This window comes from Haematobia irritans, chromosome 3 (genome assembly GCF_050003625.1).
Source record: "Haematobia irritans isolate KBUSLIRL chromosome 3, ASM5000362v1, whole genome shotgun sequence".
NCBI classification, from domain to species: Eukaryota; Metazoa; Arthropoda; class Insecta; order Diptera; family Muscidae; genus Haematobia; species Haematobia irritans.
The window spans coordinates 145,203,442-145,231,388 of record NC_134399.1 but is presented as its reverse complement, the minus strand read 5'-3'; the positions used below and the strand labels follow the sequence as shown (position 1 = coordinate 145,231,388).

Below are 27,947 nucleotides of genomic sequence, written 5' to 3'. Positions count from 1 at the left end.
GGGTCAATCTTAGACTCCGGAATGATATAAAATTTTATACGATGAAGGATTAAGTATTGGAAGCGTTTAATATTTAACTCTTCGTAGCATCGAATAAGTAATTAGCCGACAAAATAATCTATTTCCACACTCTCCCATCTGCCGAAATTCTAGGCAGTTTATCACAATGTCGTGATTATAAATACGACCAAAAATATGTTGACATTTTAAGGCATTCAATAATGCCAGCAAATTATTTGTCGAAACACTTCTTAGCATTTTTTTCTGACTCCATTATGAAATTAACTCTTAAATGGGCACTGTATCTTCCAAGATACGAGCAGAAAAAAGTTCTTACGACTTAAAATTTTGACCGAAAATCAAGAAAACCGTGAACATTCCGTTTTGATTATTCGTAAACGTTTCTGTTTCATTTTGTTACCGTCCGTTCACGATATCGGATCGTATTTTTATGTATTTGTGTAGATATGAGTGTCCAGTTTGATGAAAGTCGGTTCAGATTTAGACAGAGGTCTCATATATGTGTTTTCCCGATTTGGCCACAAATAGCCAAAATACAATCATTGTTCGTTCTAAAATCACCACAGGTAATTCTAAAAATTTTAAAATGTATACAAAGTACCCTATACACATATATATCGACTGATAAATTATAAAAACACTTTTGCGAAGTTCCCTAAAAATGGTTTTAGATTTAATATTTCCAGCCGATTTTCATTTTAAATCTACAGATTTTGTAGAACTCAAACAAAACAAGTATATACGGCCGTAAGTTCGGCCAGACCAAATCTTAAGTACCCTCCACCGTGGTTTGCGTAGAAACTTGTACTAAAGACTGTCATCTACAATCGAATTTCTTGGGTTGCGGTAACACTTACCGATGGCATAGTCCATACGGGCTATATATTAAACAAAAAAGGCCGATTAAATACGTATATAATTCAGTTTGACAAAATTTTGGCGAAATTTTCTATGGTAATAAAATTTTGACAAAATTTCCTATGACAATAAAATTTTGACAAAATTTTCTATAGAAATAAAATTTTGGTAGATTATTTTTGGGGATCGGCTATATATAACTATAGATCGATATGTTTTTTGCATGGTTGTTAGCGGCCATGCACTAGCGCAATGTACCAAATTTCACCACGTACCAAATTTCAACCGGATCGGGATAAATTTTGCTCCTCCAAGAGCTCCAGAGGTCAAATCTGGGAATTGGTTTAAATGGGGTTATATATAATTATGGACTGATGTGGTCCAATTTTGTATGGTTGTTAGACACCATATACTAACACCATGTACCAAAATTCAAACCGAATCGGATGAAATTTGCTCTTCCAGGGGCTCCGGAGGTCAAATCTGGGATTCTGGTTTATATGGGGGCTACATCTAATTATGGACGGATATAGACCAAATCCTGCATAGTTGTTAGAGACCAGATACTAACACCACGTAACAAATTCAACTGAATCGGATGAATTTTGCTAATCCATGAGGCTCCCGACGTCAAATCTGGGATCGGTTTATATGGGGCTACATATAATTATGGACCGATGTGGACCAATTTTTGCGCGGTTGTTAGAGACAGTATACTAACACCATGTACCACATTTCAGCCGGATCGGATGAAATTTGCTTCTCTTAGAGGCCCGCAAACCAAATCTGGGGATCGGTTTATATGGGGGCTATATATAATTATCGACCGATTTAGACAAATTTTTTCATGGTTGTGAGAGACCATATACTAACACCACGTATCAAAATTTCAACCGCATCGGATGACCTTTGCTCTTTCCAAGGGGCTCCGAAGTTCAAATCTGGGGATCGGTTTATATGGGGGCTACATATCATTATGGACCGATATGGACCAAATCCTGCATGGTTGTTAGAGACCATATACTAACACCACCTACCAAATTTCAACTGGATCGGATGAATTTTGCTTCTCTTAGAGTCTCCGGAAGCCAAATCGGGGGTTCGGTTTATATGGGACTATATATAATTATGGACCAATGGATGTGGACCAATTTTTTCATGGTTGTTAGAGACCATATACTAACACCACGTACCAAATTTCAAACCGGATCGGATGAACTTTGCTCTTCCAAGGGGTCAAATCTGGGGATCGGTTTATATGAGGGATATATATAATTATGGACCGATGTGGACCAATTTTTGCATGGTTGGTAGAAATCATATGCTGACACCATGTTCCAAATTTCAACCGGATCGGATGAAATTTGCTTCTCTTAGAGGCTCCGCAAAGCCAAATTTGGGGGTCAGTTTATATGGGGGCTATACGTAAAAGTGTACCGATATGGCCCATTTTCAATACCGTCCGACCTACATCAATCACAACTACTTGTGCCGAGTTTCAAGTCGATAGCTTGTTTCGTTCGGAAGTTAGCGTGATTTCAACAGACGGACGGACATGCTCAGATCGGCTCAGAATTTCACCACGATCCAGAATATATATTCTTACTGGGGTCTTAGAGCAATATTTCGATGTGTTGCAAAGGGAATGACAAAGATAATATACCCCCATCCTATGGTGGAGGGTATAAAAAGTGATGGATTTTTTTAATTTTTAAATAGAAAATTATTTCTATATATATATATATATGTATATATATATATATATATATATATATATATATATATATAATATATATATATTATATATATATATATATATATATATATATATATATATATATATATATATATATATATATATATATATATATATATATATATATATATATATATATATATATATATATATATATATATATATATATATATATATATATATATATATATATATATATATATAGTATATATATATATATATATATATAAAAAAAGAACTAAAAACACAAAGTCAGATTAGAAAATAGTAGAAAACAGTTACCATTTTGATTCAAAAAATTAATTGAAATTTTTAAATTAAATCAATTAATTTTTTATCAAATATTTTTTTTTTATTTTCAATTAAAATTGTGATTAATACTATCATTTTCGTGACTGAAGACATTTCAATAAAAAATTAATTACATCAATTAATTTCGTGATTGAATCAGAAAAAAAATTTTGTGTGTAATTAGCCGACAAAATAATGTATTTTCACACTCTCCCATCTGCCGGAATTCTGGGCAGTTTATCACAATGTCGTGATTACAAAAACGACCAAAAATATGCTGACTCTTTAAGGTATTTAATAATGCCAACAATTATTTCTCGAAACACTAGTTAGAACTTTTTTTCTCAATTCATTATGAAATTAACCCTTAAATGCGCACTGTATCTTTTAAGATACAAGCAGAAAAAATGTTTACAACTTAAAATTCTGACCGAATTCTATAAAATCAAGTTTGTTGTATTTAGTGCATCATAGTGCTATTTCTAAATATATGTTTTTCCGAAAAATTTAATGTCCTTCTGAGTAATTTGCAGACAAAATGAAAAATCAAATTTTGACCAAGAATTACAAAAAAAAACTACAAGTTGGAAGTTAAATAATATTTACCAGATATGAAAGTAATGTTGGTAAAAAAAAGATTTGTAGAGTAAATATATCTCTATTATCTACTAAAATCAAATTGTTTATTTGTAAATAAAAAATTAGTTTGATTCGCACCGTATTTTTTAAGAAACAACCACTATTTCGTTAAAAAAATACATAAGTTTTTTTTTTTTTTTTAATGCGGTACTTTTTCGGAGGAATCGGGGACCTTGTGCATTTAAATATATTGCAATTGAAACTGCTTCAATTTTCGGAGAGCAAATTAAAAATGTGGGATTTTCAATTTGGTCAATCGATCATTTAGATCAGTAGTCTTGTAGTTTTATAAGAATTCGTATTTTTTATGATTTTTCCGATTACAATTATAGTTGGATTTTTCTTTCTATACGAGTTAAAATTTAATGAAGCACCATATAAAAACTAGTTGATTTAGAACAATATTTTCAACTATATTGGTAATTGGAAATATTTTTGTATTTAAATTAAAAATTGAAAAATATTCAAAAATACATTTCTTTGTTTTAATTTAACTACTAATTCAGTTTGCGGGACAAAATACCAGGTAGATATTTAAAACATGATACAATAAACCTATTTTTCACATACTAATATTTAACGAAGGGAAACAAGGTGACAGTTCCATCTTCAGTCCAAGTGCCAACAATGAAATAACGAGAATAAACGAAGAAAATTGCAATTTCCATTGTACCGGTAAAACATAGTCGACAAGTGTAATTGCAATATTAATGTCCTGTGCATACCAAAATAGATGGCCAACTGTTAATATGTCCCTCGTTTCCAAGATATAAGTGCTACATATGCCATGTTGCTATGGGGGAATTATGGTTGGTGGTAGGGCTACGCAGTTTTTTATTTGTCTTTTTTACCAATGAAATCTAATGGGATTTTTTTATAATAATATGTGTGCAATTTTTTTCTTTCTTTTCGTGTCTTCCATTTTGTTGCATGCTATTGTAAAATACCCTTAAAAATAATTATAATAATGATTTTCCATTCAACATCAGCGTAAATACGCGAAAATACGCTCCATAGGGAATATACTACAGCCATAGGATGATGGGTATACCATGAGAATTGTTTTAAATTTCATTAAATATATATCCGAGAAAAAAACACTTGGAGCTTTATTATTGTTTTTGTTTTTTTCCAAAAGTTTGTTTTTCCACTGAGGCAAAATCTCAATATTGCAAACTTTTTAATTCTATTCAAAACATTCATTGAATTTTTAGCAAATCCAAGAGAAAACAATTAAAAATTCAATAAAGTGATTTTCGTATTAAGGCAACGATTATGGGGTTTTAAAGTAAAAATAAGTGCTTGATTTACAGCTCCACGGTTAACATATAATCGACTGGTCGAAAAGCTAGTCCTACACAAAACCATGTTAATAATCAACTGTGATAATATGGAAAATATACACCATGTCGGAAATACGGAAACATATAGCCACAATTGCGATGGTGGTTCGATATTTACAAGGCATTAAGAATGCGGCGAAAGTGATGGCTTTTGGCCAGGGCCAATTCATAACTTTAAGTTTTTTATTTGTATTTTTTAAATTTCAATTTAAATTCCTATAAAAATATAGAATAGATTTCCACAATTTTTTCATTGGACCTCTCAAAATAACTCTACTATTTTTGTTTATTGAAAAAAAAAAAACAACGAACCTGAAGTTTAAATGAAAATATTCCTATTTCCTATTTCAATATCAAATTTTGCCAATAAAATGGAAATTAAGACAACATATTGAAGTCCCAATTTGCTGTTTGTAATATAGACATTTTCAACTTCTTTATATTGTTAGAAATATGCTATTAGAAATTGATTGCGTTACATGTTTACGCAAGGTGAAGTTTATCAAAGTGGGAACTGGGTTATAAAATAAGCAAAAACATTTAATTAAAAATTCTAAAATAAATTACAATTGACTCCAGTAAAGTGTGCACTGAAAAAATATTGTCGTTAGGCCAAAGATTTCATGTCTATCAAATACGAATTCGAATTTTGCTTAGCATAGAAAACGCATATATCTGCTACAAATTTTTTCCTTGTCCAAATGTCGATAAACTTTTCAATGAAGTCTTTTTGTTCTTATAGTTAAGTGAATCGTCTTAAAAATGGGTATCCTAACATGAAAGAAAATTTTGTTTGACGAAGGTCAACTGGGTTTTAATAATTCAGAAAAATTCTTCAAAATTAATGAAATCATCTACTTATTTTTTAAAAAAATAAAAATGTTCCAAAATAAGAGAAGGTTTTCAACACTTTATTTTAAAGTCGTTTTTTATATGAAACAAAGCATAGATTCCACTTTAGGTCGACCATGAATGATTTGAAGAAAAAAGAATAAATTTAAGTGTTTTCATAGAATCAAGTACGCAAAACTCAAATTTAAAAGAGAATTGTGACTTAAAATTTTACCAAATTTTCTATAGAACTAAAATGTTGACAAAATTTTCCATAGAACTAAAATGTTGACAAAATTTTCTATAGAAATAAAATTTTGACAAAATTTTCTATAGAAATAAAATTTTGACAAAATTTTCTATAGAAATAAAATTTTGACAAAATTTTCTATAGAAATAAAATTTTGACAAAATTTTCTATAGAAATAAAATTTTGACAAAATATTCTACAGAAATAAAACATTCACAAAATTTTCTATAGAAATAGCATTTTCACAAACTTTTCTATAGAAATAACATTTTCACAAACTTTTCTATAGAAATAGAAAATTTGACAAAATTTTATTTATACAGAAAATTTTGTCAAAATTTTATTTCTATAAAAAAAATTTAAAAAATAAAAAACGTTCCAAAATAGGAGCAGTTTTTCAACACTTTATTTTAAAGTCGTTTTTTATTTGAAACAAAGCATAGATTCTACTTTAGGTCGACCATGAATGATTTGAAGAAAAAATAATAAATTAAAGTGCTTTCATAGAATCAAGTACGCAAAGCTCAAATTTAAAAGAGAATTGTGTCTTAAAATTTTACCAAATTTTCTATAGAACTAAAATATTGACTAAATTTTCTATAGAACTAACATTTTGACCAAATTTTCTGTAGAACTTAAATTTTGACAAAATTTTCTATAGAACTAAAATGTTGACAAATTTTTCTACAGAAATAAAATTTTGAAAAAAATCTCTATAGAAATAAACTTTTGACACAATTTTCTACAGAAAAAAAACCTTCACAAAATTTTCTATAGAAATAAAATTTTCTATAGAAATAAAATTTTCTATAGAAATAGAATTTTCACAATTTTTTCTATAGATATAAAATTTTCACAAAATTTTCTATAGAAATAAAAAAATTGACAAAATTTTATTTTGTCAAAATTTTATTTCTATAACAAAAAAATATTTTTTCATTATTTTATTTCTATAGAAAATTTTGTGAAAATTTTCTGTAGAACTAAAATTTTGCCAAAATTTGCCATAGAACTAAATATTTTACAATATTTTTTATAGAAATAAAATTTCACAAAATTTTCTATAGAAATAAAATTATGAAAAAATATTTTTTTGTTATAGAAATAAAATTTTGACAAAATTTTCTATAGAAATAAAATTTTGTCAAATTTTTTATTTTTATAGAAAATTTTGTCAAAATTTTATATCTATAGAAAAACTTGTGAAAATTCTATTTCTACAAAAAATTTTGTGAAAATTTTATTTCTATAGAACATTTTGTGAAGGTTTTTTTTCTGTAGAAAATTGTGTCAAGATTTTATTGCACACTCAAAATAAAGCCAGCCAACTGAATTCAAATCGATGATTTGACAGTGGCATAGGAAAGAGATATGTTTGTTTTGAATTTATTTCGGCATAAGCCGGCTATCATACAAAACCTTTTTTCGGGAGGTTCAAGTGTGGTTCACCATGGGTTTAGTGAACTGCCTGAATTTATTCTGATAATTGGTTGATAGTTTTGCTGCAAGTAGAGGATGCTGATTAGGAATGTGGTAATTCCGAAACGTGCGTCCATCCAACCATCTTGCAGTCTATAGGGCTTTGCCCAATTAAATTTGACAAACATTCTTTTCCTCTGTTGGTTAAGCTACACTTGTAGTTTAGTCAATGTATGGTTTTAAGCTGCAATAGAAACAACAACAATGCTTAAAGAACAAAACCAACAATAACAAAACAAAAAGAAGGGAAAAATAAAATTTCGAAAAAATTTTCTATAGAAAAAAAAATTGACAAATTTTCTATAAATATATAATTTTGAAAAAAAAATTATTTCGAAAAAAATCTATAGAAATATAGTTTTGACAAATTTTTCTATAGAAAAAAATAGAACTAAAATGTTTACAAAGTTTTTATAGAAATAAAATTTTCTCAAAATTTTATTTCTATAGAAATAAAAAATTTGTCAAAATTTTATTTCTGTAGAAAATTTTGTCAAAATTTTATTTCTATAGAAAATTTTGTCATAATATTATTTTTATAGAAAAAAAATTGTCAACATTTTTTTTTGTCATATTTTTATTTCTATAGAAGATTTTTTGAAAATTTCATTTGTATAGAAAATTTTGTCAAAATTTTATTTTATAAATTGTCTATAGAACTAAAGTTTTGACGATTTTTTTTCTATAGAAATAAACTTTTGACAAAATATTCTATAGACATAAAATTTTGACAAAATTTTCTATAGAAATAAAATTTTGTCAAAATTGTCTATAGAAATAAAATTTTGACAAAATTTTCTATAGAAAAAAAAATTTGACAAATGTTCTATAAATATATAATTTTGAAAAAAAATCTATTTTGAAAAAAGGAATTTTTTTGAAAAAAAATCTATAGAAATATAGGTTTGACAAAATTTTCTATAAAAAAAATTTGAAGAAAATTTTCTTTAGAAATAAAATTTTTACAAAAATTTTTTATAGAAATAAAATTTTTACGAAAATTTTTTATAGATGTAAAATTTCGATAAAATTTTCTATAGACATATTAACTTTATAACCCTTTCTCGCTTACGGAATTATGTGGTTATATTATATATACTATTTGCTCTTGCTCTTATTGAATTTTACAAATAAAATCAACATTTACATCTCAGCTGCAATATTTTTTCTAATATTAATTTGAACTTAAATGTAAGTGTGCTTATGTGTTAGAACCTATGCCGGTCCCTTTTATGTTAAAGTTTATTTGTCCCTCGAGTTGATTAGTTTTTAATGTTTTTCTTCTTTCTCTCACTCATTCTGCTTCTTTTTCATTTCTTTATATTTACAGATTTCAATATGCAAGATGAAACCTCAATACCGGAGGATATTTTTGACCAAAGGCATCTGAAGGAGATTGAAGAGAAAGTACGCAATGAAGGCAGAGCTGGCGGAAGTGTGACCACAACTGTTATGGATGTTGGTGGAGGTGGTGGGGACGGTGTTTTCGAAGGTATTGATGTTATCGATGTCAATTTGCCCTATGATGATTCCGATGCAGATGGCGAAGCTGACATTGTAAGTAATGGTCTCAAAGACTATTTGCAATTATGATCCAAATATAAAGTAGACCAACACTCTATTCAATATCAATATAGGCGACATCTTTTTGTGATTTCCCATTTTTATGATTATCTTTACAACACGTTTTTTTTTTACAAATAGATTCATATGCTAAAGCAAATTATGAACAATGGCGGACTTTGTTGAACAATTTGGGAAGAATAATTTGTGTATACAAATTCCATAAGAAACTAGTTTATAAGACCCAAAATGAATCATTTCCCCTGTCAGATCTATACTTAAGGCTATGGAAATTTGTTTTAGCCAGTGCTAGGCTAGTATAAATTAGTTTCTGCAATTTTCTTTTTAATAACATAAGGCTATCATGCTCCTTCATACTCTTGTCCAATGAGCTCGTATAAAATTTGTAATGAAATAAAGAATAATTATTGTGAACATGAACCCAGCTTGCATTGTTATTAGACTAACTTAAAAATGGAAATATGCAATCAGTAACTGAATGTCCACTGACATTTCTCATTCGTCTCAAGATGAATATATTATCGAAAAAATAGAATGTACTCCAAAACTCTCTTGCCCATCCAATTTGGAGCCATCGGTATAGAAATCTATATAAGGTTTATTCTCCGTGTTCTGTGTATTCCCAAGAGAACCGAACTGTACGTTTTTTCGATGTCAGCGATAGCTCGCGAAAACTTACAGCCCTTACTGCAGCTGACTGTTTGGCCAATATGTCTAAAGGCAATAGATGCAACATGACATTAAGGGAAGCTGTTCTTGTGTTACTGAATATTGTCGACTGCTCAAGAGTCCAACCACTGTCATATACAGCTAATGCACAACTTTAGATTTTAGTTCCCACCTTTTCCCTATTGCCTTGTTTCTTGAATATTAAGCTTAAAACTCGGTGGCCTTTCCAATATAATTCCGGCATATTTTGCACACTCACCAAAAGGGAACTTCAATACCACCTAAGAATATAGGCTCAACCATAGGAATCTACTCCTAGTTCATTCTTCAGTCATCTCCATATCTCAGTCACCACGAGGGATATCAATCTCTAATCGTGGATGGGAATTTTCCCCTGACTGGTCAGCGTACGCCACCACTTTTTCATTGGGTATTCATTGATAATGAGCTTTCAATTAAGCTGATTAGTTCATCCAATTCGATCTCAGTGGACCTACTCTCCCTGTAAGCATGTTGTCATTTCCAGAGCGATCTTGATTCGTTGCTACACTGAAAAAGATATTTACGTGATATGAAATCAATCAAAATTTTAGGATGCGAAATTTACAAAATATTAAAGACAAATTTCTTTAAAATAATGATAATTTTAATTAAAATAAGGTTTATAATCTTTGCTTTAAAAATTTTTTTCATTAAATTTAGAACACAAATTTTGTAAATTTGCGTCCCTACGTTAAAGTTGCATGTCTTTGAACTAAGGCTAATTTTCCTTAAAGTAAAGAAACACATTTATGATTTAATGAAATTGTCCTTAAATTAACTGAAATATTGAAACTTTAGATTTAAGATAAAAACGCTTCAAATATAGGCTAAGAATTATTTAGAGGATTTAACGTCTTTGGTTTAAAGTTTTTTTTTTTGTTTTTGGAATTAAGAAATCATTTATAATTTGGATATTTAAACAGGCATTTGTTTGTACGTGAGTACCTTTATTAACAAAGAGAATGAAAATTTGATAAATGAAATTTGTATCCTAATTTTAATTTTATTGGTCCTAGATTTAAAGCCAAATAGGTCGCTACAAAATTTCTTTCTTTTAAAGAAGCCACATCTTTGGCTCGGAATCAATACCATTTAAGGGAAGGTCAAAATCTTTAAATCCAAGTAAGTAGTTCTAAGATAAATATTTATCAGCCTTTCCCGAGTCTTAAGAAGGAATGAGGTTAAGCTGATAAGTCGGAAATCCTTTGCACCCTAGTGAAGGGATTATCCACTTTAGGAATGAGAACCAAGTTTGTTTCCTTGCACCTTCCTGGAATAAATGTTAAATTAATACAACCTCTATATATCGCCGACAACCACGGGTTAATTCTGTCAGTCAATACTTGTAACTGCGCCATAAGGTCCGGGTGATTGGAAAAGTCTAAAACTAAGCCACCTCACGCAGAGAAGGAATATGATCACCTCAAACATGCTTTAAGAGCAAAATGTTATTTTTGGACGGTGGCCATTGAACATTTTTGTCGCGAAATTGTTGTTTTCTCGGCAAACATATACATGGTTGCCGAAATCGGGCATATGCTTTCTGAGAAAATAACACGTTCTCCGACCAATAATAAAATGTTGCTCTCGAAACATGGTTGAGGTGATCATATTCCTTCTCTGGGTGTATATAATATCCCTTACATATAGAATAGAGTTCATATCGGGCCAAAAACGCCATATTGACCGATCACCCAATTTTTTGATTCATACACATGTTGACCGAACTACAAACTTTATTTCACGAGCATTTAAAAGACCATTTGCATAAAATAACAAGATCGGGGATAAATATATATAGCAGCTATATCTAAATCTGAACCGATTTTTTCCAAAATCAATAGCGATTGTCTTTGTTCCAAAAAATGACCCTATGCCAAATTTGAGGACGATCGGACTTAAACAGCGACCTGTACTTTGCGCACAAAAATACATGAACAGACAGACAGACGGACAGACAGACAGACGGACATCGCTAAATCGACTCAGAATTTAATTCTAAGACGATCGGTATACTAAAAGGTTGGTCTATGATTACTCCTTCTTGGCGTTACATACAAATGCACAAATTTATTATACCCTGTACCACAGTAGTGGTGAAGGGTATAAAAATTCGATAACTCTTCATTCCCACAACTAATTCTGCTGAGGGCTTGTATTGGATAATATTTTGAGCACTTGTCTCTTTGTAAATTGGCATAGCAAAAATTGCATATTTTTTTAAATTTTTAAATTGTTACGGAGCCTATCCTTCAATTTTTTTTTTTTTTTCAAATCACTTCTCAAAAATTTATTGGGTTTTTTTAGGGACGAAAGTGTCCCAAATTGCTTGACATGAGCAAAGAAAATACTGGCAACACTGTCTATACCTCCAACCTCCAGAATCTCCTCACTTGATGTTGTCGAATGGTCCTCCGATGTTTTAATTTAACCCGAAGTGGTGATAGTTGATGCTAATACCCTAAAAAAAAACTTGGAATCGTTTATTACACAATTTGTATAGTGTATGGGGTACAGACCAATGTCCCCCACAGTGTTGTTTTATTGTCAACAATAGCTTTTCTCATTCAAATGGCACCTTGTATTCTTTTCAGATTTTATAAAATATTTGCCACCCTTTGCCCTTTTTGAGGGGCAAAACATTCAATGGTTATTGACAAAATAGGGTTAAAGGTTCTATAGAAATAGTCATAAAAGACACTTGCTTCAAGTTCTACCAATGTCTCATGGTTCTTCTTCTGCTTTTTGTTTCGGATTTTTCTCCCCTATTTGAGACTATGTGTAATAAAGAAAATGTGTCACTTGCTTTTCATTCATAGAACGAATGGGTTACGAGTATATGAAATTCAATTGAATTTCACATTCTTATTGCTCTCGGCCTTCAGTCGTATATAAAAAAGTGGACGTTTTATCACAAAATAAAAAAATAAAAAAACGACGCACATAGTAATACCGACAAGGTTCTAGCATCACACCACAATAACAGCAGAAATCTGCAGTTTGTGGCTCATGGCTTTTCAAAAAAAAAAAATCATAAATATTTATCGAATGGATTGGGAAAATGTAAGGGATAATACACTCAAAAAAATGTAATTTGAATTCGTATAGAATTTAGTACTCATACTCATAAAAGTGGAAGCTTTTTTGAATCCACTTTTAAATTAAGATCTTAAATTACTAAAGCCACCTTTATATCCTTTGCCTCTACTGTGGTTCAGGGTATACGTTTGTACATTTGAATGTAACAGCAGTGTCTACCATTCTGCCCATTTAAAATATTTTTGTGTTCGAAGTACTGCACAGAAAAAATATCACCAAAATATTCCCAATTGAAAAGTTGATTGAAGTTGAAAGCTTTTCCAATTAAAAAATTAATTGATACTATTAATCTTTTAATCAAACTATAAACATTAAATCAATTAAGTCAATGATTGAAATTTTTAAATTTTCAATTAAAAAATTAATTGATATAATTAACTTTTTAATCAAACTAGGAAGAATAAGACATTTAAAAACACACCAAAATTTTTTTTCTAATTAAATTACGAAATTAATTGATCCAATTAATGTTTTAACCGAAAAGTCTTCAATTACAGAAATGATAATATCAATTAAAAATTGATTGAACGTCAATTAAAAAATTAATTGATCCAATTAAAAGATTAATTGCCCAGCAAAAAAAATTTGGAAGTTCTTCCAAAGGCACAACTTTAAAAGCACTTCCAGAAGATGCACTCCCAATGATGTTCTTTATTTTAACTACCCAGGAAGTTCTTTTAAATATAATTTTTATAACTTGGTTTTTTCATACTTTTAATGGGTAATTTTAACTTTTTTGATTCAAATAGTTTAAAACAGAGTAAGAATTCAAAAAATGGTATAAATCATTTAAAAAAATGCTACATCCAATCTGAAAAAATTGTGAATTTTTGAAAATATTTGAGGTCAAACGTTTCCGACAAGTGTTAGAATCTATTGAAAATTATAAAAAAAAATATAAAAATTATTTATTTGACAAAATATCACAGAATTTTTTAATTTACATCCAAAACATTGAATTCGGATCGCACCTAAAGAAGTGATGCAAATTCAGTGCATTTTTTCATACTTTTAATGGGTAATTTTAACTTTTTTGATTCAAATAGTTTAAAACAGAGTAAGAATTCAAAAAATGGTATAAATCATTTAAAAAAATGCTAAATCCAATCTGAAAAAATTGTAAATTTTTGAAAATATTTGAGGTCAAACGTTTCCGACAAGTGTTAGAATCTATTGAAAATTATAAAAAAATTATAAAAATTATTTATTTGACAAAATATCACAGAATTTTTTAATTTACATCCAAAACATTGAATTCGGATCACACCTAAAGAAGTGATGCAAATTCAGTGCAACGGCTGTTGAAATGGAGGACTTCTGTCTTATGACAAGCCCATGTTAAATTCATGGCATCTGCGTCAATTTTGCACCACTTGCGGGAACATTTTCATTACTTTTTTGGCGACGCTTTTTTGCTGGGTGATACTATTAATTTTTGCAATTGATTTTTCTTTCAATTAAAAAAATTGTCAAATCAATTAATTTTTTAATTGAATATTTTTTAAAACTCGATTAAGACTTTAATTGAAAATTTTTTTGTGAAATTTTTTTTCTGTGAAATTATGGATATATTTTAATTATTTTTTTTTTTAACTATAAATTTTTTAATCAAACTAAAAAGGATAAATAATATTTATAGAAAGTGATTGAAATATAGTATAGCGATTACAAATAGTTTCTTTTTTAAATAAAAAAATAATTGCATTTTGCAATCAACATCAATTAAAAAATTAATTGAAATTAACTACTGAAATCAATTAGTTTTTTAATCAAGTATTTTTTATGCTCAATTAAGAATTTGACTGATACTATCATTTTCGTGATTGAAGACATTTCAATTAAAACATCAATTGGATCAATTAATTTTGTGATTGAATCCGAAAAAAAAAGATTTTTGTGTGTGGTCGCAATTTATGACCGATCGTATTCAAATTAGGTACAGGTTCAAACTCTGACTCAAAGACAATTCCTTTAGATTCGGCAACATCATCATCTAAATCGGCTCAGATTTAGTTAAAACTCCTATATATACACACACCTAAAAAACAGTGACCCCACCGGAAAGAAAATTTTTGATTAATTTTAGTAGAAATAGGCTAATTTCAGAAAATTTTAACTAAACTGTATTACAAACGCAGATGTCACGCCGATTTCACAAAAATATGTAAATAGTTTTTGACAAATTCAAGGAAATTTATTAGACATATTTTTTTTTTTTTTTTTTTCGCTTGTAAAAAAAATTTCGTAATATGAAGGAAAAATTTGGAGTTCAAAATTGCAAAAATGTCTTTAGTGCTATACGAAGTTTACGATGGGTGCATTATTGGTAAAATTTACAAATTGTAAGAAATTCTGAACTATTTTGTGGCAGAAATGAAGTTAGCAAATCTTTATTTATTCAATTGCTCAGCAAAAAAAAAGCGTCGCCAAAAAGTAATGAAAATGTTCTTTTTGGATCCGTAAGTGGTGCAAAATTGGCGCAGAAGCGATGAATTTAACATGGGCTTGTTATAGGACGGAAGTCCTCCATTTCAACAGCCGTTGGTTGCACTGAATTTGCATCACTTCTTTAGGTGTGATCCAAATTTAAATTCTGTGATATTTTGTCAAATATATAATTTTTATAATTTTTAATGGATTCTTACGCTTGTCGGAAATGTTTGACCTCATATATTTTCAAAAATTCACATTTATTTCAGATTGGATTTAGCAGGTTTTTCTACAAAATTTAAATGGTTTGTACCATTTTATGAATTCTTACTCTGTTTTTAACATATTTGAAACAAAAAAGTTAAAATTACCCATTAAAAGTATGAAAAAATCAAGTTATAAAAAATTGAATTAAAAGAACTTTCTTGGTTAGTTAAAATAAAGAACATCATTGAGAGTGCATCTTCTGGAAGCGCTTTTAAAGTTGCGCCTTTGGAAGAACTTCCAAACTTTTTTTGTTGGGTATGTACATTTTCCCCTTTTTAGTTAATTTATCTAAAAAAGTCAAAGAACTTTCTTAAAACATAATAATTCTATGAACTAAAATAGAGTTCAAATGTCACTTTAGTGAAATATAGGGTTAACACTTGTTTGAGTGTAGCACCCGATTTTCACAAATATTCCGAAATACTAAATTTATCCTCCATGAAGTCTCTTAAACCTCCATGCTCGGTTCAGGCTTGATATTTCGGGCTAACCTACCCACGGGGTGAACTTCTCTCTTATCAATGAGAGCTGCCCGATTCTATGTTAAGCTCACTGTCAAGGGAACTCCTTCTAATAGCTGAGTCCAAACGGCGTTTCACATTACGGTGAAACCACTTTATAAGAAGTTTGATGCACTCAGAAGTGTCACCAGCATTACTGAAATCTGAAAAAAATTTTATTGACATAGTCAATATATCAATTATTAGCATTTTGCTTAAAAAAATGGGAATACGTAAAATAGAAACACTTTCTAATCCACATATTTTTCTCCCAGTCCAATGCATTCCTACTCCGGATTAGCTTCATATCCTTCACCACACCACATTCACAAATACCAGATGGTTGATATAACAAAATTATTGTGTGACATGGTTTTCAATTTTTATGCCGATGTAATACTCGTCATCTCATAGATTCCATACTGATGGGGTTGATGTCCATATTTGAGTTATTAAACTGTAGTCGATTTTTGGGTTAACATATAAACACGATGAAGTTAAATTGCAATGCAATCTAGTATGGATGTTTCGTTGATAAACCACCCCAAAAAAAGGGTAAAATAAAACTAACAAAAAATTTCACTTGTATGGAAGAACTGCAAATAATATTATGTCAACATCCTGCAGAGGCATCATCAATACTACTGACTGACTCACTGAATATGGATGTTAACGAAATTTCTACGTGACTGGAGAATTTGTCAATATACGCTTCAAATATTTTATAAAATTTTTGTAACGAAATCAAAAGCAATGTTGAGCAATTGAAACATGTCCTGACAATATTTTCTGCATCGTGGAAGTTTAAGAGGATTTAAGTAAACAACTTTAAACCGTCCTTGAATAAGATAGACAAAATAGTTTTTATTAAGTATTGATTAAAATTAAGCACAAAAAAAACAATATAAGGTCGGGTCAAATCTTATGTACCCTCTACCATGGATTGAATAGAAAGTTCTACTTAAGACTGTTTTACACAATCAATTTTCGCACGGTAATGACAGAAGCAACCTTCAGCCAGATCGGATGAAATCTGTTTCTCCATGGGGCTCCAGAAATTAAATTTTTGGGTCGGTTTATATGGGGGATATATATAATGATAGGACCAATTTTGGCATTGTGGTTAGAGGTCACATACTAACATCACGTACCAAATTTCAACCGGATCCGATGAACTTTTCGCCTCCAGAAAGCTCCGGAAATCAAATTTGGGGATCGGTTAATATGAGGGCTATATATAACTATGGACCAATATGGGCAACATTTTGCATGGTTGTTAGAGAGCATATACTAACATCACGTACCATTTTTCAACCGGATCGGATAAAATTTGCTCCTCCGATAGGCTCCAGAAATAAAATCTTGGACGTCGGTTTATATGGGGGCTATATATATAATTTTGAACTGATATAAACCAATTTGTGCATTGTGGTTAGAGGTCGCATACTAACACCACGTACCAAATTTCAACCGGATCGGATGAAATTTTTGCCTCCAGGAAGCTTTGGAAATCAAATTTGTGGATCGGTTTATGGTATATGGAGGCAATATATAATTATGGACCGATATGGGCCAATTTTTGCATTGTTGTTAGTGAGCATATACTAACATAACTATGCCAAAAAATGAATAGACACAAACCATATTTGACAAACCTGCCTAAAATACAAAAAAAAAATTAATTCCACGACCCTAAATCGGGGTGTCGCACAGTGGTTTCAAATCGCTTTGTTTTTCTTGGAAATAATTTCTCAACTTTTGAACGAATAAAGATATCAATATAATTTTTTCTTTGCGTTAAATTTGAGGTGTATTTGCCTAAGCAGACATTTTTTCTCGTTCCATTAGATTAAATGTTGCAGACTCCACAATTAGGAATTTCATAAAACTACCCAATTTTGGCCAATTTTTTCGTAAATGGCACCTACATTTATTCTGTCGTAACATTTTTATTCTAGTCTTATTCTAGTCTAGTATACCCCAAACCACATAGTGGTTAGGGTATAATAACTTTGATCTGCCAAAAAATATGCCTACCAGAAATATTGATTTTAGACCCCATAAAATATATACCGATCGACTCAGAATCACCTCCTGAGTCGAAATACATGGACGGACAGTCTGTCCATGTATTTGTTGTTCGCAGAATTCCGGTCGCAATTATTAACCCATTTTGATGAAATTTGGTACAGAGTGTTGTTTGGGCACAAGGACGAACGCTATTTAATTTGGAAGAAATCGGATCAAATTTAGATGTAGCTCCCATATAACAGGTTGGCTTATAAGTCCCCGGTCTAACAAAGACAAACAAATTTTTTTGTCAAAATTCGTTTTTATACCCTCCACCATAGGATGGGGGTATATTAACTTTGTCATTCCGTTTGTAAAACATCGAAATATTGCTCTAAGACCCCATAAAGTATATATATTCTGGGTCGTGGTGAAATTCTGAGTCGATCTAAGCATGTCCGTCCGTCCGTCTGTCCATCTGTCCGTCTGTCCGGCTGTCCGTCCGTCTGTGGAAATCACGCTAACTTCCGAACGAAACTAGCTACCGACTTGAAACTTGGCACAAGTAATTGTTATTGATGTAGGTCGGATGGTATTGAAAATGGGCCATATCGGCCCACGTTTACGTATAGCCCCCATATAAACCGATCCCCAAATTTGGCTTGCGGAGCCTTCCGGAGCAGCAAAATTCATCCGATCCGGTTGAAATTTTGTACGTGGTCTAAGTATACGGTCTCTAACAACTATGCAAAAATTGGTCCATATCGGTCCATAATTATATATAGCCCCCATATAAACCGATTCCCAGATTTGACCTCCGGAGCCTCTTGGAGGGGCAAAATTCATCCGATCCGGTTGAAATTTGGTACCTGATGTTAGTATACGGTCTCTAACAACCATGCAAAAATTGGTCCATATCGGTCCACAAATATATATAGCTCCCATATAAACCGATCCCCAGATTTGACCTCCGGAGCCTCTTGGAGGAGCAAACTTAATCCTACCCGATTGAAATTTGGTACGTGGTGTTAGTATATGGTCTCTAACAACCATGCAAAAACTGGTCCATATCGGTCCATAATTATATATAGCTCCCATATAAACCGATCCCCAGATTTGACCTCCGGAGCCTCTTGGAGGGGCAAAATTCATCCGATCCGTTTGAAATTGTGTACCTGATGTTAGTATACGGTCTCTAACAAGCATGCAAAAATTGGTCCATATCGGTCCATAATTATATATAGCTCCCATATAAACCGATCCCCAGATTTGAACTCTGGAGCCTCTTGGGTGAGCAAAATTCATCCGATCCAATTGAAATTTAGTACGCGGCGTTAGTATATGGTCTCTAACAACCATGCAAAAATTGGTCCATATCGGTCCATAATTATATATAGCTCCCATATAAACCGATCCCCAGATTTGACCTCCGGAGCCTCTTGGAGGAGCAAAAGTCATCCGATGCGGTTGAAATTTGGTACATTTCGTTAGTATATGGCCTCTAACAGCCATGTAAAAATTGGTCCACATCGGTCCATAATTATATATAGCTCCCATATAAACCGATCCCCAGATTTGATCTCCGGAGCCTCTTGGAGGAGCAAAAGTCATCCGATGCGGTTGAAATTTGGTACATTTCGTTAGTATATGGCCTCTAACAGCCATGTAAAAATTGTCAAATTTTATTACTATAGAAAGTTTTGTCAAAATTTCATTTCTATAGAAAGTTTTGTAAAAAGTTTATTTCTATATCAATGTTTGTCAACATTTTATTACCAAGGAAAATTTTGTCAAAATTTTATTTCTATAGAAAATTTTGTAAAAAATTTATTTCTGTAAAAAATTTTGTCAACATTTTATTTCTATAGACAATTTTGTCAACATTTTATTTCTATAGAACATTTTGTCAACATTTTATTTCTATAGAAAATTTTGTCAAAATTTTATTTCTATAGAAAATTTTGTAAAAAATTTATTTCTGTAGAAAATTTTGTCAACATTTTATTTCTATAGACAATTTTGTCAACATTTTATTTCTATAGAACATTTTGTCAACATTTTACTTCCATAGAAAATTTTGTCAACATTTTATTTCTATAGAAAATTTTGTCAAGTTTTTATTTCTATAGAAAATTTTGTCAAAATTTTATTGCTATAGAAAATTTTGTCAAACTGAATTATATACGTACTTAATCGGCCTTTTTTTGTTTAATATATACCCCTTATGGACTAACTTACAATTTAGAAGACAGTGTTAAAAAGTTTTACGATACCTTGCCATCGGCAAGTGTTATCGCAACCCAAGTAATTCGATTGTGGATGACAGCCTTTAGTAGAAGTTCCTACGCAATCCATGGTGGAGGGTACATAAGATTCGGCCTGGCCGAACTTACGGCCGTATATACTTGTTATTATTCAACAAGAGCGATACAACGATTATAACGACCTTACAATTTGTTGATACCATTTTGGTAGTACTTGGGTTTTGCCTCAAAATAGGCCTCAGTTTCGGCGATCACCTCTTCATTGCAGCCAAATTGTTTCCCTGCGAGCATCCTTTTGAGGTCTGAGAACAAGAAAAAGTCGCTGGGGCCAGATCTGGAGAATACGGTGGGTGGGGAAGCAATTCGAAGCCCAATTCATGAATTTTTGCCATCGTTCTCAATGACTTGTGGCACGGTGCGTTGTCTTGGTGGAACAACACTTTTTATACCCTCCACCATAGGATGGGGGTATATTAACTTTGTCATTCCGTTTGTAACACATCGAAATATTGCTCTAAGACCCCATAAAGTATATATTCTGGGTCGTGGTGAAATTCTGAGTCGATCTGAGCATGTCCGTCCGTCCGTCCGTCCGTCTGTTTAAATCACGCTAACTTCCGAACAAAACAAGCTATCGACTTGAAACTTGGCACGAGTAGTTGTTATTGATCTAGGTCGGATGGTATTCCAAATGGGCCATTCGGTCCACATTTACGTATAGCCCCCATATAAACGGACCGCCAAATTTGGCTTGCGATTGCTCTAAGAGAAGCAAATTTCATCCCATCCGGCTGAAATTTGGTACATGGTGTAAATATATGGTCTCTAACAGCCATGCAAAAATTGGTCCATATCGGTCCACTTTTACGTATAGCCCCCATAAAAACGGACCCACAAATTTGGCTTGCGATTGCTCTAAGAGAAGCAAATTTCATCCCTTCCGGCTGAAATTTGGTACATGGTGTAAATATATGGTCTCTAACAGCCATGCAAAAATTGGTCCATATCGGTCCAATTTTACGTATAGCCCCCATATAAACGGACCCACAAATTTGGCTTGCGATGCACTAAAAGAAGCAAATTTCATCAGATCAGGCTGAAATTTGGTACATGGTGTCAGTATATGGTCTCTAACAACCATACAAAATTCGGTCCATATCAGTCCACTTTTACGTATGGCCCTGATATAAACGGACCACCAAATTTGGCTTGCGATTGCTCTAAGAGAAGCAAATTTCATCCGATCCGGCTGAAATTTGGTACATGGTGTCAGTATTTTGTCTCTAACAACCACGCAAAAATTGGTCCACATCGGTTCATAATTATATATAGCCCCCATATAAACCGATCCCCAGATTTGGCTTGCGGAGCCTCAAAGAGAAGCAAATTTCATCCGAAACGGCTGAAATTTGGTACATGGTATTAGTATATGGTCTTTAACAACCATGCAAAAATTGGTCCATATCGGTCCATAATTATATATAGCCCCCATATAAACTGATCCCCAGATTTGAACTCCGGAGCCTCTTAGTGCAGCAAAATTCATCCGATCCGGTTGAAATTTGGTACGTGGTGTTAGTATATGGTTTCTAACAACCATGCAAAAATTGGTCCATATCGGTCCATAATTATATATAGCCCCCATATAAACCGATTCCCAGATTTGGTTTGCGGATCCTCTAAGAGAAGCAAATTTCATCCGATCCGGCTGAAATTTGGTACATGGTATTAGTATATAGGGTCTAAGAACCATTCAAAAATTGGTCCATATCGGTCTATAGTTATATATAGCCGATCCCCAATCACACAAAAATTGGTCCATATCAGTTCATAATCATGCTTGCCACTCGAGCAAAAATAATCTAGCAAAATTTTATTTCTATAGAATTTCTATAGAAAATTTAGGCAAAATTTTATTTCTGTAGAAAATGTTGTCAAAATTTTAATTCCATAGAGAATGTTGTCAAAATTTTAAATCTTTTGAGAATTTTGTAAAAATTTTATTTCTATAGAAAATTTTGTCAAAATGTTATTTCTATAAAAAATGTTGTCCAAATTTTACTTCTATAGAAAATGTTGTCAGAATTTTATTTTGTCAAAATTTTATTTCTATAGAAAATTTTGTCAAACTTAATTATATACGTATTTAATCGGCCATTTAAGTTTAATATATACCACGTATGGACTACGTGGTATATATTACGGTATTAGGAAGTTTTAAGATACCTTGTCATAGGCAAAAGTTACCGCAACACAAGTAATTCGATTGTGGATGACAGTCTTCAGTAGAAGTTTCCACGCAATCCATGGTGGAGGGTACATAAGCTTCGGCCTGGCCGAACTTACTGCCGTATATACTTGTTTCTTCTTCATATGGGGCCGTTTTGCCGCGATTTCGACCTTCAAACGCTCCAATAACACCATATAATAGTCACTGTTGATGGTTTTTCCCTTCTCAAGATAATCGATAAGAAATATTCCATGCGCATCCCAAAAAACAGAGGCCATTACTTTGCCAGCGGACTTTTGAGTCTTTCCACGCTTCGGAGACGGTTCATCGGTCGCTGTCCACTCAGCCAACTGTCGATTGGACTCAGGAGTGTAGTGATGGAGCCATGTTTCATCCATTGTCACATATCGACGGAAAAACTCGGGTGTATTACTAGTTAACAGCTGCAAACACCGCTCAGAATCATCAACACGTTGTTGTTTTTGGTCAAATGTGAGCTCGCGCGGCACCCATTTTGGCACCCACAGAGCTTCCGCATGTGCAAATATTGATGAATGATATGACCAACACGTTCCTTTGATATCTTTAAGGCCCCTGCTATCTCGATCAACTTCATTTTACGGTCATTCATTTGTGGATTTTTTTGATGTTTTCGTCGGTAACCACCTCTTTCGGGCGTCCACTGCGTTCTCCGTCCTCCGTGCTCATTTCACCATGCTTGAATTTTGCATACCAATAAATTATTGTTGATTTCCCTGGGGCAGAGTCCGGAAACTCTTTATCAAGCCAAGTTTTTGCTTCCACCATATTTTTTCCCTTCAGAAAACAGTATTTTATCAAAACACGAAATTCCTTTATTTCAATTTTTTTTCACAATAACAAAAGTTGCTTCACAAAAGACGCTCTATCTCACAAACTAATTGACTTACAGACATCAAATTTTGACACGAATCATTTGAAGGTTGGTACTATATAAAAATAATATGCATTTAATACTAGCGACGCCATTTATTTGTCAGACCGGGGATCAACCAACCTTTTATACACTATTATTTTATGTGATTTTCTTGCACACTTGAACGAGATTCCTATATATTCCTCTTACAAATTCGGAAACTGATTAAAATTAAAATTTTCAAATATGCTAACTATATTTAAAAATTTGAATTTTAACTTCGGAAATTGTACCGTTTGTGCCGAGTTTTTGGAAGAGGTATGTTTCATAAAATCTCCCTAAAAAAGTTCCCGATTTGACCATCCAAATCCATCTTAAATTCTTCCCTATTATTGGTGTTTTTTGTTTTATGGGAAAAGCTGTGCAAATTTATATACATCAAAGTATTGAAAACTACACTTTCTTGTGACACTATTCTCAAGCCCTGTTGTATAACAACTTTGTCAATTCAAATTCATTTCTGACCACTTTAAACTCCATTATTACTCAATATGGACTTTCTATTAAAAAGCATTGAAGTTTAAATCCCTTTACTTCGTGATGACAGTAAGGAAGAGCAAACATTAACTTTATGTTTTCTTAACATCAATGACTTTTTGAAACTTTTGTGCACAGGAAAAAGGAATCAATGATTTTTTATGACTTCTTCTCCTCTAGAGGCAAAAAGACAAAGAATGAGTTTGAAGTTTGTACAACTATAAATAGAGTTTTCATTTGCCAATTCCTTGGGTATACAATCTAATAAAGTTGGACCATCTTTGGAGGAAAATAAAAGAAAAGGTAGATGACAAAAAAAGAATGAATATGTATAGGGACAACTTTATTTGTATGTGAACTTCTTTATCTCGTTTATTACATTCAATTTTGGCTTTCATTTCTTTCTCTTCGTTCGTTTTCCCTTCTTCTTAGATTTTGGAATCACAAAGGTCCAGTGAAAGGAATTTTACCACGAATGATGACAGTGCAAGCAAAAACAATGCCTTCACTAATGGTTTTGAAGAAACTCCAGCAGGTCCTGGCATTGGCATTTATATGACCGAGGTAAAATCACATCAAGATGTTGAGGTTAAAAAAGCCGAAGATCTCTCAAAGAAAACTTCATTGGGCAAAAAAGAGTTGTCCAAAGAGAAAAAGGACAAAAAGAAAAATTTTCTTAAAGATAAGCAAAAATTAGATGCACCAATGCCTCCAACAAAATACGAATCGAGTCAACCTGGCTTTACCTATGATTTTCAACAAGATCAAGATTTCAACACAAAGGACATTTTCCTGGGCCATGACAATTACGAAGATGAAATCGATGATGATGAGGACAGTGATGATGAGGACGATGATGATGATGGAAGTGCCGAATATGAACGTTTCAAACTTATGCATGAGCAGAAACAAAAAGAGGCTCAGGAGCATAGGGCTCGTGAACAAGAGGCAGAGCAAAAACGCCACGAGCAAGAAGAGGAGTTAAGGCGACAGCTACAAGAGCGAGAGCAGGAACAAATGCGGCTGCAGGAGCAAGCAAAACAGCTGTCCTCTATGAGGAAATTAAATGAAAGAAAATTTAATAAACAATCATTGGGAGAAAGCTTTAAGCCCCAAGAGAAAGGAGTTGATGCTTCATTTACGGATAGTAAAGAAAACGAAAGGGAGGACGATGAGGAGGAACAGGATACCAGTGATGATGCAGTTGACAATACGGACACTCAAGATAAGAATATGAATGGCCAGAATAATGACGAAGGCAAAAATGTTTACGACCAACAATCTCAACAGCAACACCATCAGCAGCAGAAGCAGCCACAGAGACAGCCAGGACAATCGCAGGATGCTATTGGTGACATTGCAGATGAGGCTAGCGAAGAAAATCGAAATTCCTTTCAAGTGAGCAATGCCGGAAGAAAGGACTATCCAAACGTCTTTATACCACGTAAATCGAAACGACATAATGGTGCAGCAAGACTAGATGATGCCACCAATCGCCATACTCGCATTAGGCAACAGCAATCGCAGCAAAAGAAATTGTCAATATCCCATCCCTATTTGAAGTCAACTAACTCCCGTGAAGATAATTCGAAAATTGATGATGTTTACAGTCAAGAGGAGTACATGCCACACTATGCTTCAACCAAAGAAATCAATTACCCTAAATCCTATTATGGCAGTGCAAATGGAAATTCATCCAAAAATTCCGAAGGACAACAAAATGACCAGCAGATGTCTTCAACTAAGGATGATGACGATGGCAATGGCCAAAAGACCATTGGTCCTGATCCCTCCATCAACCACAATAAAGGTTAGTATAAACAACAATATTGATGTGGTGTTATGGTCTGAAATGATGATGATGACGACGATGACAATGATGATTTCCGTCATCACTTCAGACACATTCATTTATTTTAATTTAATTTTATTTACCCATGGAGTTGTGGGATTTAAGATTCTTTTATGTTCGCTGTCCTCAATTTGTGATAGCGGTAAATAAAAAATAACAAAGAAAAAAAATGTAGTTACCATTATGACCTTAATAACAATGTTGATTTGTACTATATTGTGATAACAATTCTCGTGACCTTTAGGCAAAATATATACAAATTAAAGTCAAGACTCGTGAATAATTTAATATGATTAGTATCTTACCTTTATGTAGTCTCCCACTGTTGGGGGATATAGAAATGAAATGTACTGGCAAAATCCCACCAACTCTCTGGGAAATATGAAGCACTTCCACATATTCCATATATTTTAAGAATTACAGCAAAAAAAAAATCGCCACAAAATTAATGAAAATATATTTTGTTTTGATCCGGCAACGAAGAAAGTCATCTTATTAAGCATACGTTACATTTATTTTTATGATATGTTTAATTTTTAATATGTTTAAAATTTAATATTTCGGCTTAATTTTTCGATTTCTACCTCTATATAAAGATGTTTTGAACAAAACCAGCAAAAAGTTTATGGATTTTTATACCCTCCACCATAGGATAGGGGTATATTAACTTTGTCATGCCGTTTGTAACTCATCGAAATATTTTTCTAAGACCCCATAAAGTATATATATTCTGAGTCGATCTAAGCATGTTCGTCTTTTTGTCCAAAAATTGGTCCACAGCGGTCCATAATTATATATAGCTCCCATATAAACCGATCCCCAGATATGGCTTGCGGAGCCTCTAAGAGACGCGAATTTCATCCGATCCGGCTGAAATTTGGAACATGGTGTTGGTATATAGTCTCTAATAACCAGGGCTCTGGAGTCGGAGCCGGTGTCGGTGTCGGAGTCTTGGAGTCGGAGTTTGAAGATTTTGCTGGAGTCGGAGCCGGAGTCGTAGAAATTTTGCTCGACTCCGACTCCGTCGAAACAAACTTTGAAAAACACTTCCTATCCTATCCTATCGAACAAGAGAAACGAAGTAATGGATTTCAGGCCATTCAAAGTGTAATTATATGGGTGAAATTTCACAGTGATCTAAAATCTAAAATTTTCATAAGATTTGTCAAAATTTTGAATTTAGAGTTATTTGAGATCCATAAATAAATGTAGAAATTTACCGTCGGCCCAGATTTTGTATATGGAGATAATTTTTTGAGAAATCTCCATATACACTCGATGTCCTTGGAAGCTGTAATTTTAAATTGAACCTCGGCCAACGTGCCCTCTGAGCCCCCATATAGATGGACCCCCAAATTTGGCTTGCGATTGCTCTAAGAGAAGCAAATTTCATCCGATCCGGCTGAAATTTCGTACATGGTGTTAGTATATGGTCTCTAACAACCATACAAAAATTGGTCCACATCGGTCCATAATTATATATAGCCCCCATATAAATTGATCCCCCGATTCGGCTTCCGGAGCCTTTAAGAGAAGAAAATTTTATCCGATCCGGCTGAAATTTGGTGCATGCTGTTAGTATATGGTCTCTAATGAACACGCAAAAATTGGTTCACATCGGTCAATAATTATATATAGCCCCCATATAAACCGATCCCCCGATTTGGCTGGCAGAGCCTCTAAGAGAAGCAAATTTCATCCGGTCCGGCTGAAATTTGGTATATGGTGTTAACATATGGTCTCTAATGAACATGCAAAAATTGGTCCACATCGGTCCATAATTATATATATCCCCCATATAAACCGATCCCCCGATTTGGCTTGCAGAGCCTCTAAGAGAAGCAAATTTCATCCGGTCCGGCTGAAATTTGGTACATGGTGTTAGTATATGGTCTCTAACAACCATACAAAAATTGGTCCACATCGGTCCATAATTATATATAGCATCCATATAAATTGATCCCCCGATTTGGCTTCCGGAGCCTCTAAGAGAAGAAAATTTCATCCGATCCGGCTGAAATTTTGTACATGCTGTTAGTATATGGCCTTTACTGAACATGCAAAAATTGGTCCACATCGGTCCATAATTATATATAGCCC

At 32.5% G+C, this 27,947-nt stretch overlaps 1 protein-coding gene across 1 annotated transcript in view; it reads left to right on the top strand.

Annotated features, from left to right (window-relative positions):
- LOC142229863 (uncharacterized) overlaps positions 1-27,947 on the top strand; it is a 362,803-nt gene that overhangs the window by 320,065 nt on the left and 14,791 nt on the right. The window contains exons 3-4 of the mRNA XM_075300443.1: positions 8,799-9,025; positions 24,428-25,805. Of these exons, the coding sequence (XP_075156558.1) occupies positions 8,799-9,025; positions 24,428-25,805 (1,605 nt within the window). The remainder of the gene's footprint in view (positions 1-8,798; positions 9,026-24,427; positions 25,806-27,947) is intronic.